The sequence below is a fragment of the Haliotis cracherodii genome, unplaced genomic scaffold (assembly GCF_022045235.1).
Source record: "Haliotis cracherodii isolate W230 unplaced genomic scaffold, xgHalCrac1.p SCAF_14, whole genome shotgun sequence".
In the NCBI taxonomy this organism is placed as follows: Eukaryota; Metazoa; Mollusca; class Gastropoda; order Lepetellida; family Haliotidae; genus Haliotis; species Haliotis cracherodii.
The window spans coordinates 29236114-29253363 of NW_027266269.1; the positions used below are offsets into that span (position 1 = coordinate 29236114).

General features: G+C 42.2%; 1 protein-coding gene across 1 annotated transcript; it reads left to right on the forward strand.

Annotated features, from left to right (window-relative positions):
• Positions 1–8943: 8943 nt before the first annotated feature.
• On the forward strand, positions 8944–12167 carry LOC139460689 (serine/threonine-protein phosphatase 6 regulatory ankyrin repeat subunit A-like). Its single transcript, XM_071242168.1, has one exon. It carries the CDS (start codon positions 8987–8989, stop codon positions 12011–12013), a length of 3027 nt encoding a protein of 1008 aa, XP_071098269.1. The 5' UTR covers positions 8944–8986; the 3' UTR covers positions 12014–12167.
• The last annotated feature ends 5083 nt before the right edge of the window (positions 12168–17250 follow it).

Consider the following 17250-nt stretch of genomic DNA (forward strand, 5'->3'; position numbering starts at 1 on the left):
AGCGCGCCTGGCCACCCGATACCATTAGTCGCCTATTACGACAACCATAGTCACCAATGGGTTGTCGAAGACAAAACCATCTTACCCCTCCATCTCTATCTTTAGCTCTCGTCGATGAACGTTATTTGGTCGGACGGCTATTTTATGCGTGGTGTATCTCGAATCGAGCTGAAAACGAAATAATGTTAGCGAATTAATCAACTATGTACTGGAATGTCACATTTTATCAAATAAATGTAAAATGATTGAAAGAAAAAAAATTATAAAAAAAGAAGAAGTTAGCGAATGGGTCTAGGGTATTTATGATAACATAATGGAGTTATTAAACACTGGATAATCGGCGATGTTATAAATGTAAAATATGATATACGTGAATTGCAGCAAACGACGAACATTGACGTAGGTAACATAACTGATATGGTTCTAACTGTCGCGAAGTATGGAACCGCACCAGGATGGCTTTTGGTTGGGGTAAGTATTCATGTTTTGTTGTCGGGCCATCTTATTTCTGATATTTGCTTTTCTTTTTCCTCCATATATAAATGTTAAATATAATCACATTATGAGTCAGAGTATGCACAGGCCCGTCATAGTTGTGAGAAAGATTTAAATATTCACTAATTTTTACATGGCGGTAAAAGCGATTTGGCGGCCATATTGGATTTTAGTGGCTACCGGAAGTAACAAATATATTTCAAGGTGGCTCCTATCCCAATATTAATCAGTATGGGGGTTGTATCTGTGTACCAAATTTGGTGCTTTTATTCACCTTGTAACAATAATTTGGTTTAGCCCCTTGACAATAATTGATTCACAGAATGCAAGGACAAAACAACACGCGATCTGAACGTTCTGAACATTTTCGTATTTCGAGAGTAAACCACAATCAAGGAGATTCAGCTAAAGAAATGACCAATATGTGTCTTTAAAAATATAATCATCCAATCGTATTGATGTCCTCATACGTTTTAGTTTTGCTGGTTTATTTTTGTGTTTAAAGACGCACATAGGTATATAACAGCAAAATGACGGCTGTCTGGAAATAATCGAGTCTGGACCAGACATTCCTGTGATTGCATCATGAGCATCGATCTACGTCATTGAGATGGGTGACATCCATCAACCAAGTCGGGGAGGATGACCACCTGATCCCGTTAGTCGCCTCTTACGACAAGCATGGGTTGCTGAAGACAAATTCCAACCCTGATCTTCACGGATGCTTCAAATAAGATAACTTTTAGGTGACTTGACCGTCAAGTAAAGTTGATCAAGTGTGAATAAATGTTCCTTTACTAATGACAGACATTAGTTTAACCATAAGTAACAATTATTTCAATTTCAGATTTCCTTTGTTTTAATTTTAGATTGAAGTGGAACAGGTAGTGGAGTACAAACACCACTCAAAAGTTGAAATATATTATGCTTCCGTCAATAAATGGTTCCAAAGAATGGATGGATGGAATTTCTTTAAGGTGCTACCAGAGACTTACAAACTGCCATACAAGCTAATTAAAAGAAGTATAAAACGCCACTAACCTATCCACCGGAGGGATGACCACAATTCGCTGCAGAGTTACGGCCCTTAGGCTTGCCAGGATACCTGTGATCGTTGTTTCGAAAAGCCGATTCGCCCTGATTATGTTTCGACTTTTGTCATCGCCATACCCGTTATTGAGTGTTCAAAGAGTTAAAGTCACTCATTCTCATTCTCAAGTTAACGTTCGGGGCACGGGTGGCCCAGTCGTCTAAGGCGCCGCTATTCGCTGGGGGTTCGAATCCCGGTTAGCTCCGATTATGTTTCTAGGTTTGTCAGCACCATACCCGTGCTCGTGGGTTTCATCGAAGTGGTAAACGTCTGAGACCTGCATCACTTTGGGCTTTCCTTACAGGGCCGCGAAGATCCGGGGTAGAATAGGTCTTCAGCAACCCATGCTTGCCGTAAATGGCGACAATGCTTGTCGTAAAAGACGACTAACGGGATTTGGTGGTCAGGCTCGCTGACTTGGTTGATACATGTCATTGATCCCAAGTGCATGGGTCGATGCTCATGATATTAATCACTGGATTGTCTGGTCCAGACTCGATTATTTACAGACCGCCGTCATATAGCTGGAACATTGCTGAGTGCGGCGTTAAACAACAAACCAACCAACCAACCCAACTTAAGCTGACACGCCGTGATATAGCTGGAATAATGTCAAAAGCGGCGTTAAACCCAACTCACTCACTCACTCAAGTTAACGTTGCGTCCTGTATGTTTGGAATACGCTTTTATACAGTTGTTATGGTACTTAGTTTGCCGTTATCGCAAGGGACCGCCTCCATGGTCTAGTGGTAGTGCGTCCGCCCGGAGAGCGGAAGGTCCGGGGTTCGATCCCCGACCGCGTCATACCAAAAGACGTTAAAAGATGGTACTTGTTGTTACCCTGTCTGGCGCTCGGCATTAAGGGGCTAAAACAAGGACTGGTCGTATACTGTGTCTGAGTGGGGTATTCATGTTAAATTGCGGCATGGTATCTCAGTGAGCTAGAGGGCGTTTGGGTAGTCTAGTGGTTACAGCGTTCGCTCGTCACGCCGAAGACCCGGGTTCGATTCCCGACATGGGTACAATGTGTGAAGCCCATTTCTTGTGTCCCCCGCCGTGATATTGCTGGAATATTGCTAAAAGCGGCGTAAAACCATACTCACTCAGTGAGCTAGCACTATAAATCGGCATCAGTCCGGACTTGTACAAGCAGCCAAACAAACACACACACGTACATGCACGTCGCTATATAAGTGCAATTATCTTGAACGCGACGTTAAACCCAATTTCACCTCACCTCACCTTTATCGCAAGCCGCCGAAACATTTGTAATCCATCTCGTGCAATGTGCTGAATTGCCAGACATGCACGCTGCACGAACGTTAAATATATAACTCATTCACACACTATCTGTTGTTTATTTTTAATTGTTTTTACACATGATTATCAATTTCACGTCTCTTACCACATAACATTGTTTCAACTTCTGCGCAATAAGAGAAAATAAAAAGGTTTTGATCAAATTGTCAGAACTTATGTAATTCTTTTTTTGTTCAGCAGTGATCTTCCATACCCTTGAAGATGCTTCTGCCATCTTTGGCAAATGTTGTCGTGCTTCAAGTATTTACCGTTAAGCTGACCCGTGAAGATCCGGGGTAGAATAGGTCTTAAGCAACCCATGCTTGCCATATAAGGCGACTATGCTTGTCGTAATTGGCCCAGTCGTGTAAGGCGCCGCGATTCGCTGTGCAGAGTTGCGTCCCTTGGGCACGCCAGAAACCCCGTGGTGTGGGGAATAGACCGTGCGCCCGGAGAGCGTAGGTGGGAGGTACGATCCCCGGTCGCGCCATACCAAATTACGTTAAATAATGGTATCTGTTATTACCCTGCCTGGCGCTCGGCATGAAGAGAATAAAACAAGGGACTGGTCGGCTCGGAGTCAGTATGCTGTGTCCGAATGGCATATCCATGTCAAAACTGCGGCATGAAATGTCACTATACACTGGTGTTTGTCCGGACGACAAACAGGCACACACAAACACGCTTTACAGCTGTAAAAAATTTGAACGCGAGGTCAAACCCCATTTCACTTCACAATTCCCATGAATATCATGGTACTGAAAGGGCATGCTTTTAACTATTCTAAGCCTCACAGAACATGTTGAGGCGACACAAGAAGATGACAAGCGATAGAGTTATGCATGAAAACGAATGCATTATTTATATATTAGCCTCTTTATTCAACTGTATCCTGACAGTCAAGAGAGAATTGTGTAAGCGTCTATAACGAGTACATCTAGATGCGTCATGACAGGTGCTCGTTCGGTGTTAAAACATGTTACTGACTTGTCTGTAATATCTCTTTGCTTTGTTTTGGAGATACGTAGGGGGAATGTCGAACTCACTCTCTATTCCTTAACAATAATGGAGCAGAGGCCCCGCAATGGCCGAGGTCAATTATTTTTCAGAAATGGAGAGTTACGAGGATATTCTCCGATTTAATTTAATCAATCGCTTGCACATTGTAAATATACCTGATGACGGGGATGATAGGAAATATAGAGCCCCGAACAAGGATATGTATATGTTTACCTGAAAGTTTATCTAATTACAGGCTCTAATTACAGGCTAATAATCTAGTCAGGCTCGCTGACTTGGTTGATGCATGTCATCGATCCCAATTGCATATCGATGCTCATGATGTAAATCACTGGATTGTCTGGTCCAGACTCGATTATTTACAGACCGCCGTCATATAGCTGGAATATTGCTGAGTGCGGCGTTAAACTACAAACCAACCAACCAATCTAATTGCTATGAATATGAACATTGCCAAAGGTAACCTGCTCTAACACAACATTATATACAAAATTATGCATGTTATTTTTGAGCTTTTAAGAATTATGCAAAATTATGAAAACAATTTATAGTTAATTTCGCACCATATCTTCATGGGACGCCAGTAATGGGCTGCACATCTCGTACCCATAATGGGAATCGAACCTGGGTCTTCGGCGTGACGAGCGAACGCTTTAACCACTGGGCTACCAAACCGTGCCCAGTCCTAACAATGCCAGCTCTATTCAAGGAGCTTAATTGTGTGTGCATCGGGACACCGTACACGTGAACATGAACTCGAAATATTGGGGACTGTCACCTTCATATTGATTCTCAGTGTTTTTGAGTTAACGAGGTTGCAAGTACTTAATAAGAATGAGTGAATATTACTTTATGCCGCAGTTAGCAATATTTCAGCTGTATTACGGTACTTGTAAATCTCGAGTCAGGATCCGGTAAACCGGTGATTGATAACGTGAGCATCGTGTCAGTTATACAGTCGCTTTATGACGACAAAGGGAGGGTCGGCTAGCCTAGTGGTTAAAGCGTTAGCTCGTCACGCCGCTTTTAGCAATATTTCAGCAATATCACGGCGGGGGACACCTTTAAACGCCGAGGCTAATTTCTATGTACAGTGAAATCCCTGGGCACGTGTCTGAAACTCTACATGTAAAACTGCAAACGTGGGATTTCTATTCATGCAGTGGTCTACCCCAGACATGATTCTGTATTGAACGAGCGACGACAGGTACACTGTGCTTTGTAAAGATTCACTACTCACAGAAATGTCCACAATGGTGTGGACGTCACTTAGATACTCCAGTATACAACACGATCAGTAGCCGACATGGCGGACCATTGCAGGCAGTGAGGTAAGTTCCTGGTAGATAGTTCTGGAGGCTTGGAGTACAACAGTATAAAAGCATGAACTTATTTGGGTAAAACGGGCATATTCGTGATTCAGATACATGACATGACCATCTACACTCCTACACATGAAAGTCCTCACATCACACATTCATATCTATTTGTACACATAACTGTCCGTTCATCAGGCCGACATATCTGGTTTTACATGACTGGCCTTATATCACGCATGCATATCTAGTTTTACATGACCGACCATTCATCACGCCGACATTTCCAGTTTTAAATGAATGGTCTTATATCACGCATACATATCTAGTTTTATATGACTGGCCTAATATCACACATACATATCTAGTTTTATATGACTGGCCTTATATCACACCGACATATCCAGTTTTACATGAATGGTCTCATATCACGCATGCATATCAAGTTTTACATGACTGGTCTTAAATCACGCATGCATATCCAGTTTTACATGACTGGTCTTATATCACGCATACATATCTTGTTTTACATGACTGGCCTTATATCACGCCGACATTTCCAGTTTTACATGACTGGCCTTATATCACGCCGACATATCCAGTTTTACATGAATGGTCTTATATCACGCATGCATATCCAGTTTTACATGACTGGCCTTATATCGCGCATGCATATCTAGTTTTACATGACTGGACTTATATCACGCATACATTTCTAGTTTTACATTACTGGCCTTATATGACGCATACATATCTAGTTTTACATGACTGGTCTTATATCACGCATACATATCTAGTTTTACATAACTGGTCTTATATCACGCATGCATATCTAGTTTTACATGACTGGTCTTATATCACGCATGCATATCTAGTTTTACATGACTGGTCTTATATCACGCATACATATCTAGTTTTACATGACCGGTCTTATATCACGCATACATATCTAGTTTTACATGACTGGACTTATATCACGCATGCATATCACATGATCGTCAATACATTTTGCATATCTAGGTTTACGACTTGGTTGTATTCAGATTAATATCTTGATATTCTTTTACTTATCATATCCCCTCATTCACATGGCCGTAGGAGCTGGTCCAAACATTGCATTCACACATACTAGTTCACGATTTCTTTTTACACAACTGTTGACATAGTCACTGCATGCGTCAATAACGCGTGTATTGCTCAAGGTAATAATTGGACCCTTTGAAACCCGTTTACAGTCGGAACAATCAGAAACCTCACCATATAACGGTCGGATCACGTAGCTTAACTCTGCACTGTTATGTACTTATGGCTATGCCGCTAGACGAGTCTTGGAAATAACGTAAGTCCAAAGCACCAGCTGTCCATGCGACAGAAATTGTGTTGAAAGTTGTCTCTGGTTTTCTAAATACAGCAAACGATTGATGCCGATTTATAGAGCTAGGACACTTAGATACCATGCCGCACTTTAACATGAATACCCCTCAGACACAGTATACCGACTCCGAGCCGACTAGTTCTTGTTTTAGCCCCTTAATGCCGAGCGCCAGACAGGGTAACAACAAGTACCATCTGTTAACGTCTTTTGGTATGACGCGGCTGGGGATCGAACCCCGGACCCTCCGCTCTCCGGGCGAACGCTCTACCACTAGACCACGGAGGCGGTCGACAATAAAATATGTTTTATATATATATGTTGTTGTCCAGTTATACGACGATTTTCTTGAAATAATCGAATCCTGGCCATGTGATTCATAGTACACTGAGCAAAACAAGTTACGGATCATGAATATTTTTGGGGATATTAATATATTGTGTACTGTCTTCACTACAAAAATATCCCCCCAAATAGTCATTCCCCCCACAACTGTATTTTTCAGTGTGTGTGTTACGTCTCACGTCATCGGGTACGATGACGCGCTATCCATCACGTGACCATCGGATCCATTAAGTCGCCTCTTTCAACAAGCCTAGTTATTGGAACCAGTTCTATCGCGGAATCTTTTCAGGTGCAAACAAATTAACATGACACAAAATATTTTCGTTTTGTATCGACGTGATAAATCGACGTCAAAGTACAAAAGATGAAATAGAACCCTTCTAATAGTACCGAATACCATATATTACTCTCAACAAAAGCCGTGATAGTGCTTGATGCCATATTCATAGCATGAAATGAATAGCTGTCACTAGAGCCTGCAATTACTAATCCTGTCTAACGGGTGCGTTCGGTGAATACACACCAAATCAGATCGGTTTGTTAACTACAATGGGTTTTAGTGGCTACGTCGTGCACAAACCGTTTGCCACACTGGATAAATAGCCCCGATATGATAGACTGAATTGATCAGAGATACTGACGGTCTGTAGACATCAAACGCAGGACGGGGGACAACGTATTTAAACAGCATTTCGCTGTGTGACACTGGATGTCTTTCTGTTGTATACAAGGACATACAGTATCCATAGTGTGTCACTGTGGTTATGGTCAAGGTCCATTGTACAGACTTGCGTCCTTGAGCCGTGACAAGGTCCCAACGGAATGCATGACAAAATAAATATCATTAATTACATTTGTATGAATGAAAACAGGGTGTAGTATAAAGTAATATTGAACTTCAAAGCTATTGGATCGAGCCGTATTGTTGAGCTGGTTTAACGTTGGGTTGGCTTTGAACAGTATTTCAGTTGTATCACACCGAATCAAGTTAATGATGATCGAAGGCCTACACCGTGACACAGATGGCATAGTGTTAAAATAGCGGCTAAAATTATATGAATGGGTCATTGAAAATCAGTGATGATACCTGGTGTTCGCTTACAAGATGGTACTTGTTGTTACCCTGTCTGGTGCTCGGCATTAAGGGGCTAAAACAAGGACTGGTCGGCTAGGAATCAGTGTACTGTGTCTGAGTGGGATATTCATGTTAAACTGTGGCATGGTATCTCAGGGAGCTAGCACGATAAAATCGGCATTCGTCCGGACTAGTACAAGCAGCCACGCACTTCATCTGTATGTTTATCTGGGACATATTCGGTCATTTACTAGCTGTCGTAATATAAATATAAGATTAATAAGCGCAAAACTCTCCTGCCTGTATTTTACTGTTGTTAATTTTCATCGATGATGCATTGTTAAAAAAACACTGTGCAGAGTTGCGTCCCTTAGACATGGAAAAACCCAAGATCATGTGTTCGAAAATCGGTTCGTCTTGATTTTGGTTCTTGGTTTGTCAGCTCTATCCCTGTGTTCATGGGTTTCATCAAAGAGGTACAGAGGTACATCTGGGGTCTACAACACTTCGGACTTTCCTCACACATGAAGCTGATACGCCAGATATAATTGAAAACAAATGTAAAAAGCAGTTTTAAAATCAAACCACTCACCCATTATGACACCACAAAACATTATAGTGAGTGAGTGAATGAGTGAGTGAGTTGGGTTTAACGCCGCTTTTAACAGTCTTCCAGCTTAATGTGGGAGGAAAGCCCGAATTGATGCATGTCTTAGACGTTTACCACTTCGGTGAAACCCACGAGCACGGGTATGGTGCTGACTAACCTGGAAACATAATCGGGGCGAACTGGGATTCGAACCCACAATCATAGGTTTTTGGCGTGCCCAAGGGACGCAAATCTGCACAGCGAATCGCAGCGCCTTAGACGACTGGGCCACCCGTGCCCCCAAAACATTTTAAGAAATCACTTGTTTTCTTTTGCAGATTTGAGCAGTACATTTCTGACCGGTCACCGAAGGAAATCCAGGACAATGAACAAGAACCAAGTCAAACAGAAAGTAGGAATCACCCTTCCCCAAGCATGCGAACAGGGGAAGCTTGACACTATCAGAGTCATACTGACACAAACCCCAGAGGAACTGCATGTCAAGGGGAAGATGGGAAGAACCCCTGTCATGGTTGCTGCAGTCACAGGACAAAAGGATGCCTTGACGCTTCTCATCAGGCAAGGGAGTGACCTGTCGCTTGTTGATGATGATGGCGAAAACATACTGCATTTGGCTTGTACAGGTGGTAATGCGGAAGTCGTCAAGATCATCCTGTTGCAGAAAGCAGTTGCCATCGACAGCCGAGGGAAGTATGGACGAACTCCTTTGATGATAGCTGTCTACTATGGACACAAAGCGGTTTATGATTTGCTGGAGAGTAGGAAATGTGCCATGAAACTCTTGGACGATCACGACGACAACATTCTACACATAGCATGTCTTGGTGGCAAGATTGACATGGTGAGACACATTCTGTCTCAAAGGATAATTGGCATTGAGAGCAGAGGGCAGTTTGGGCAGACCGCGTTAACGAAGGCTGCAAGGATGGGCCACGCTGAGGTGTTTGATTTATTGATTGAAAATGGAAGTAACTTTTCCATAGTGGATTATGGTGGTGATAACATTCTTCACGTCGCCTGCCTCAGTGGTAATGTAGATCTTGTGACGTCTCTCCTGCTCTCTAAAAGAATACTGGACCTGGAGTGTCGCGGTCAGTATGGAAGGACCCCGCTGATGAAAGCCGCTGAGAAAGGACATCGTGGTATCTATGACTTGCTGGTCAGCAAGGGTTGTAATCTGTCCGTACTCGATGATGATGGCAACAACATACTCCATGTCGCCTGCTGTGGTGGTGATGTGCACATGGTGAAACATGTTCTATGCAATAAACAGTTCGGTCCAGAGGATCGTGGCAAATTTGGAAGGACACCACTCATGATGGCAGCTGAAAAGGGGCAAATCCGGGTCTTTGATTCCCTCATCAACAGAGCTTGTGACATCAAGGCTTTGGACTTTCAAGGATACAACGTCCTCCATGTTGCATGTTTTGGTGGGGACATTGATATGGTGAGTCATGTTCTTACCAAAACAAAACTGGACATCGAAAGCAAGGGACAATATGGCAGAACACCGTTAATGGTTGCAGCAAACAAGGGACACAAGAGACTCTTTGAATTTCTTGTCAGCATGGGTTGTGACGTGGCAGCAGTGGACGAGGACACGAATAACATTCTCCATGTAGCTTGTCAAGGAGGCAGTTTGGGCATGGTGAAGTACATCATTTCTCAGAAAATATTTCCTGCAGAGGTGAAGGGGAGGCTAGGTCGCACGCCAGTGATGCATGCCGCATATTTTGGTCAGAACGAAGTCTTTGACTATTTGGTGAGCAAAGGGTGCAGTTTGTCAGTGATTGATAGTGATGGAGACACAATTCTACACATGGCCTGCTATGGCGGAAATCAGGAACTAGTTGAAGCTGTTCTCTCGAAAGGGGTGGTTGGTATTGAAACCAAGGGCAAGTATGGCAGAACACCCGTCATGACTGCAGCCGATTTTGGTCACATGAATATCTTTGATTTTCTGGTCAGCAAGGGGTGTGATCTCTCTGTAGTGGACGCCAATGGTGACAATATCCTTCATGTTGCCTGCTACTGTGGCAATGTGGATATGGTCATGCATCTAATATCCCAAAAGGTCTGTGGCATCGAATCCAGAGGAAAATATGGAAGGACTCCTATTATGCAAGCAGCATTCTTTGGTCGCATCGACGTGTTCGAGCTGCTTCTCAATGAAGGGGCTGATTTATCAGTAGCTGATGATGACGGAGATAATATTCTTCATGTTGCATGTCTTGGAGGCAATGTTGCCATGGTGAAGGTGATCGTCTCAAAGGACGTTCTACCCCTAGAAAGCAGGGGGAAATATGGAAGAACTGGAGTCATGCATGCTGCAAACAAAGGACATAGGGACGTGTTGGACCTGCTGGTTACGAATGGGTGTGATCTTTCTGTGATGGATAGCAATAAAGACAATGTTCTTCACCTAGCAACCAAAGGTGGGAGTGTGGACACCTTGCACTACATCCTTTCACAGAAGGTATTAGATATTGACGCTAAGGGCCAGTATGGCCAAACAGCTTTGATAAAGGCAGCACGAACATCTCACACGAGCGTAGTGGACTTACTCTTGTCTGAAGGAAGTTCAAAGCTTGCTGTGGATAATTACAACGACAACATCCTCCATGTTGCCTGTCTTGGGGGAAACCTGAACATGGTGATCCACATCGTGTCTCTGAAGATAGCTGACCTCGAAAGTCGAGGGAAACATGGAAGAACAGGATTAATTATTTCGGCACAGAAGGGACACATACCTGTCTTTGACTTCCTTGTGAGTGAAGGAAGTGATGTGAAGACCGTAGACGATCACGGCGACAACATCCTTCACCAAGCATGTTTCCATGGCAACGAAGACATGGTCAACCACATTGTCGCTCTGGACATCATCAGTATAGAGAGCAAGGGCTGGTATGGCCAAACACCAGTGATGAAGGCAGCAAGTGCCGGCCACAGACACATCTTCGATTTACTCGTGAGCAAGGGCTGCAACACTTCCTTTGTGAATGCTGACGGTGATAATGTCCTTCACGTTGCTTGTCAGGGTGGTAATTTGGACATGGTGAACCATATCATTGCCTCAAAAATAGGGGGTATAGAAAGTAAGGGAAAGTATGGCCAGACCCCTGTAATGAAAGCAGTAAGTATGGGGCACAAAGGCGTATTTGTCCTTCTTGTAAGCAAGGAGTGTGACATGACAGCAGTTGACGATGACGGTGACAACATTTTCCATGTAGCCTGTTATGGAGGTAACATAGACATTGTTAAGTACCTCGTCACGCTTCAGGGCGTCGTGGATATCCATAAGAAAAACAAAGCGGGGAAAACACCGTTACAAGTTGCTGAAACGTGTGGGTACAAGTCAATAGTTGAGTTCCTCAACGAAGAATCCTCTTAGCTATTCCTTGATGTGACTCCACACCTCCATGACTAACCCCTTGGGATTTCTGAGTTCGAATTGGCCCACAGCAACCTATGCTTAACGTAAGAGGCGACAAAATGGATCTGGTGGTCAGGCTCGGTGATTTGGTTGATAAGGTGTCCTTGTACCGTGACTGCATGGATCGTGTCTCACAATATCGTTCACAGTGAAATCGATTATTTATAAGCATTCGTCATGGCTCAGTGAGGCGTTACACAACAAACAAACCAACAATATCATTGCCTCGAAAATAGGGGAATAGAAAGCAAGGGAAAATATGACCAGACCCCTGTAATGACGGCAGTTTGTATAGGACACAAGGGAGTGCTTGTCCTTCTTCAAGCAGTGTATTTATATGCTTTGGGGGAATTTCATTTTGCAATTGGATGAGTGCTTGATTGGTTTTAGTACTAGTGAAAATGTTTTCAATGTCTCATTTTATTGAACTTAATAATCTCGAATGTAGTTTCTGACAGGTACATAATCATAACATCCTCCGCTTTCGTTTAGAATATGATTTTCATGGACTGTAAACGTGCAAGCTATTTATACAATTTTGGCTAGGCTGATCATGTAGGTATTTCTTTCCTTACATTTTATATCATACTCAAAAATAACATGTAGGACACTAGTCACACAACGTGCAAGCAATTTATGCATTCTGGATAGGTTGCATAATGTAGGTTTTTGTTTACTTACATTCTATATCATACTCAAAAATAACATGTAGGACCTTAGTCACACAACAAGAATGACACACGTCTAGAATAGCTGGTAGTGTTCTTGAAACTGCATGGCATACAATGCAATACAAGTTGTTCAGTGAAGAAAGGCATCGTTGGAAGATATGGCAAAAAAAGATAGTCACAGCTGGGATGAAAGCTGCTTATTGTTGCACGGTTACAGATTGTACATCCTGGACATTATTTTGAAAGGGGAGGTGTTGCGTTTGTTTCCACGCCGCTAGATCGTTATTACAGTCATATAACGGTATATCGGCATGCGCTGGGGAGACGCTCAAAGTAAGGCAGGTCATAGAGGCCTTTGGGGCAGCCCAAGAGCAAGGGAATAGTTGTGACACACCAAAGATCATAATCAGAGGGATTCGAACACTTCAGGCACGACCAGTCCACACAACGTTTAGACGACAGGTTACCATACCGTGCCCCCCGGGCAGTCTCGTCAATCTATTTCTAAATTTACCACAAATATACATAGCTTAGATGGTCAGTATGGACGATGAATATAATTCATTCTTTCCTTGTAATTCAGGTGAAATCAGCAAAATAAAAGATGTACCTTTTTTTGTTTAATGCATTTCTGATTTTCAAAGGTCTATAATCGACCACTGGGTGAAATATCATGATTGATTCGCATTTCAATCGCTTAAGCTTGATAGGGTCGTACGTTCAATGGTATTCACTACATTTGTGTAAAGTCACAATGTGACCAGAGCTTAAGTGTGATGATACAGAATCACATATGTCACTGTCTTGTGTGATGATACAGAATCATATATGACACTGTCTTGTGTGATGATACATAATCATATATGTCACTGTCTTTTGTGATGATACATAATCATATACATCAGTGTCTTGTGTCATGATACAGAATCACATATGTCACTGTCTTGTGTGATGATACATAATCATATATATCACTGTCTTGTGTGATGATACAGAATCATATATGTCACTGTCTTGTGTGATGATACATAATCATATATATCACTGTCTTGTGTGATGATACAGAATCACATATGTCACTGTCTTTTGTCATGATACAGAATCATATATGTCACTGTCTTGTGTGATGATACAGAATCACATATGTCACTGTCTTGTGTGATGATACAGAATCATATATGTCACTGTCTTGTGTGATGATACATAATCATATATATCACTGTCTTGTGTGATTATACAGAATCACATATGTCACTGTCTTTTGTCATGATATTGAATCATATGTCACTGTCTTTTGTGATGATACAGAATCACATATGTCACTGTCTTGTGTGATGATACAGAATCACATATGTCACTGTCTTTTGTGATGATACAGAATCACATATGTCACTGTCTTGTGTGATGATACATAATCATATATGTCACTGTCTTTTGTGATGATACAGAATCACATATGTCACTGTCTTGTGTGATGATACAGAATCACATATGTCACTGTCTTGTGTGATGATACAGAATCACATATGTCACTGTCTTGTGTCATGATACAGAATCACATATGTCACTGTCTTTTGTCATGATACAGAATCATATATGTCACTGTCTTGTGTCATGATACAGAATCACATATGTCACTGTCTTGTGTCATGATATAGAATTACATATGTCACTGTCTTGTGTCATGATACAGAATCACATATGTCACTGTCTTGTGTCATGATACAGAATCACATTTATCACTGTCTTTTGTCATGATACAGAATCACATACATGTATGTCACTGTCTTGTGTCATGACACAGAATCATACAGGTCAAGTCTTGTGTCAGAACAAAATGACATAGTTCACCGTTTTGTGTCATGATACTCACACATGATACTGTCTTGTGTCATGATACACAATCGCATAGGTAACTGTCTTGTGTCATGATACAGAATCACATATGTCACTGTCTTGTGTCATGATACAGAATCACATGTATCACTGTCTTTTGTCATGATACAGAATCACATATGTCACTGTCTTGTGCCATGACACAGAATTATCCAGGTCACTGTCTTGTGTCATGACATAGAATTATTCAGGTCACTGTCTTGTGTCATAACTCAGAATTATCCAGGTCACTGTCTCATGTCATGACACAGAATTATCCAGGTCACTGTCTTGTGTCATGACACAGCATTACCCAGGTCACTGCCTTGTGGTATGACTCAGAATTATCCAGGCCACTGTCTTGTGTCATGACACATAATTATCCAGGTCAATCTTGTGTCATAACACATCATTTTCCAGGTCACTGTCCTGTGTCATGACACAGCATTACCCAGGTCACTGTCTTGTGTCATGACACATAATTATCCAGGTCAGTCTTGTGTCAAAACACATCATTTTCCAGGTCACTGTCCTGTGTCATGACACAGCATTACCCAGGTCACTGTCTTGTGTCATGCCACAGAATTATCCATGTCACTGTCTTGTGTCATGACATATAATTATCCAGGTCACTGTCTTGTGTCATGACATATAATTATCCAGGTCACTGTCTTGTGTCATGACACATAATTATCCAGGTCACTGTCTTGTGTCATGACACAGAATTATCCAGGTCACTGTCTTGTGTCATAACACATAATTATCCAGGTAACTGTCTTGTGTCATAACACATAATTATCCAGGCCACTGTCTTGTGTCATGACACAGAATTATTCAGGTCAGTCTTGTGTCATAACACAGCATTATCCAGGTCACTGTCTTTTGTCATAACACAGCATTATCCAGGCCACTGTCTTGTGTCATGACACAGAATTATCCAGGTCACTGTCTTGTGTCATAACACAGCATTATCCAGGCCACTGTCTTGTGTCATGGCACAGAATTATCCAGGTCACTGTCTTGTGTCATAACACAGAATTATCCAGGTCAGTCTTGTGTCATAACACAGCATTATCCAGGCCACTGTCTTGTGTCATGACACAGAATTATCCAGGTCACTGTCTTGTGTCATGACACAGAACCAGATCAGTCATTGACATACTTGTTGATACTGGATAACCAACAATGGCATAGAGCGATGTATCTTCAGCAAACAAGTCATGACAAACAAGTTGTATATATATATACATCACATTGGATATTACAGACAATCTCATTGATGATTGCTAAAAGTAATGAGGGTCCCAACACTGAACCTTGCGGAACACCGACAAGTACAGATTTGCTGTCCATTAATATCTGTATGTTGCTTTCAACCAGTTAAGTAACTTGGGAATCATTTTAAGAGAGCCCCTTATATCCCATACTTGCTCAATATATTTATAAAACCTCTGTGCCAGACGCGATCCAAAGCTTTACTAATGGAACATAATATTGCTGTGTCCATCCTTGCCTGTGAAATCGTAAAGCTTGGTTAGTTGGTAGACAGTTGAGTCACCGGCGGTAAACCCGGATGGCAAACTAGAAATAACCTGATTATCCAAGAAATAACTGTACACAAGTTTAAGAACACACTTTTCAAATGCTTTTTGAGAGGCAACTTGTTGACGCGATCGGCCTATGATTGCAACAAGCATGGATATCATTTTCCGTACAAATTGGGATTACTGACGACTGTTTCCATGACACAGGAAAGATATGTTGGGGCAGAGATAAATTAAATAACTGAACAAGTGGTTTCGATTAAACAATAGCCAAAATCTTAAATATTCGATTACTTATCATACCAGGGCAGTTGATTTCGATACGTCAAGTGACAATAATACATCCCCTTATTCTTTCTCATATACCACAGGAAACGTTTACGTGTATTGAGTGAGTGAGTGAGTGTATATAACGCTGCTTCCAGCAGTATTACAGTTGCATCACGCCGTGTCATCGGGAGAGAAAGCTGTAATGCAAGCCTTATACGTGTACCAGTTTGATAAAACCCACGAGCACGAACATAGTGGCACGAACATAGGGCGAACCTGGATTCGACCCCATAAGTATAGGATTACGCCATGCCTTAGGCACAAGGGGTATACAATGCACAGCGCACAGCAGTGGCTCAGACAACAGATCGAAAACGTTAGCCTTGCATATGAGTGCTAAACAGAAGGACCGAGGCAACGTCGTTTTGGCTGCGGGAATTCTGTAATGAGGAATGCATTGGACTGAGGACTCCAAAAACAATACCTTCATTTACCAATACGAATACCTTTGAAAAAATATCTGTTCAACCTTGTCCTAATTGAAGGAACCCCGAACAGGCGAACATTAACGACTTTGAGACCAATTCCGGAAGATATTTCTAACGAGGACTTCTCTCAACTCTAAAAGCTACGAAAACAAAACCAAGAACACAAAATCGCACGCACGCACGCACGCACGCACGCACGCACGCACGCACGCACGCACGCACACACACTCACACACACACAAACTCACGCAAAGTGTCGCAAAAGAACGCACACACATACACTCACACACTCACATACACAAACTCACACAAGTGTCGCAAAAGAACGCACGCACGCACGCACGCAC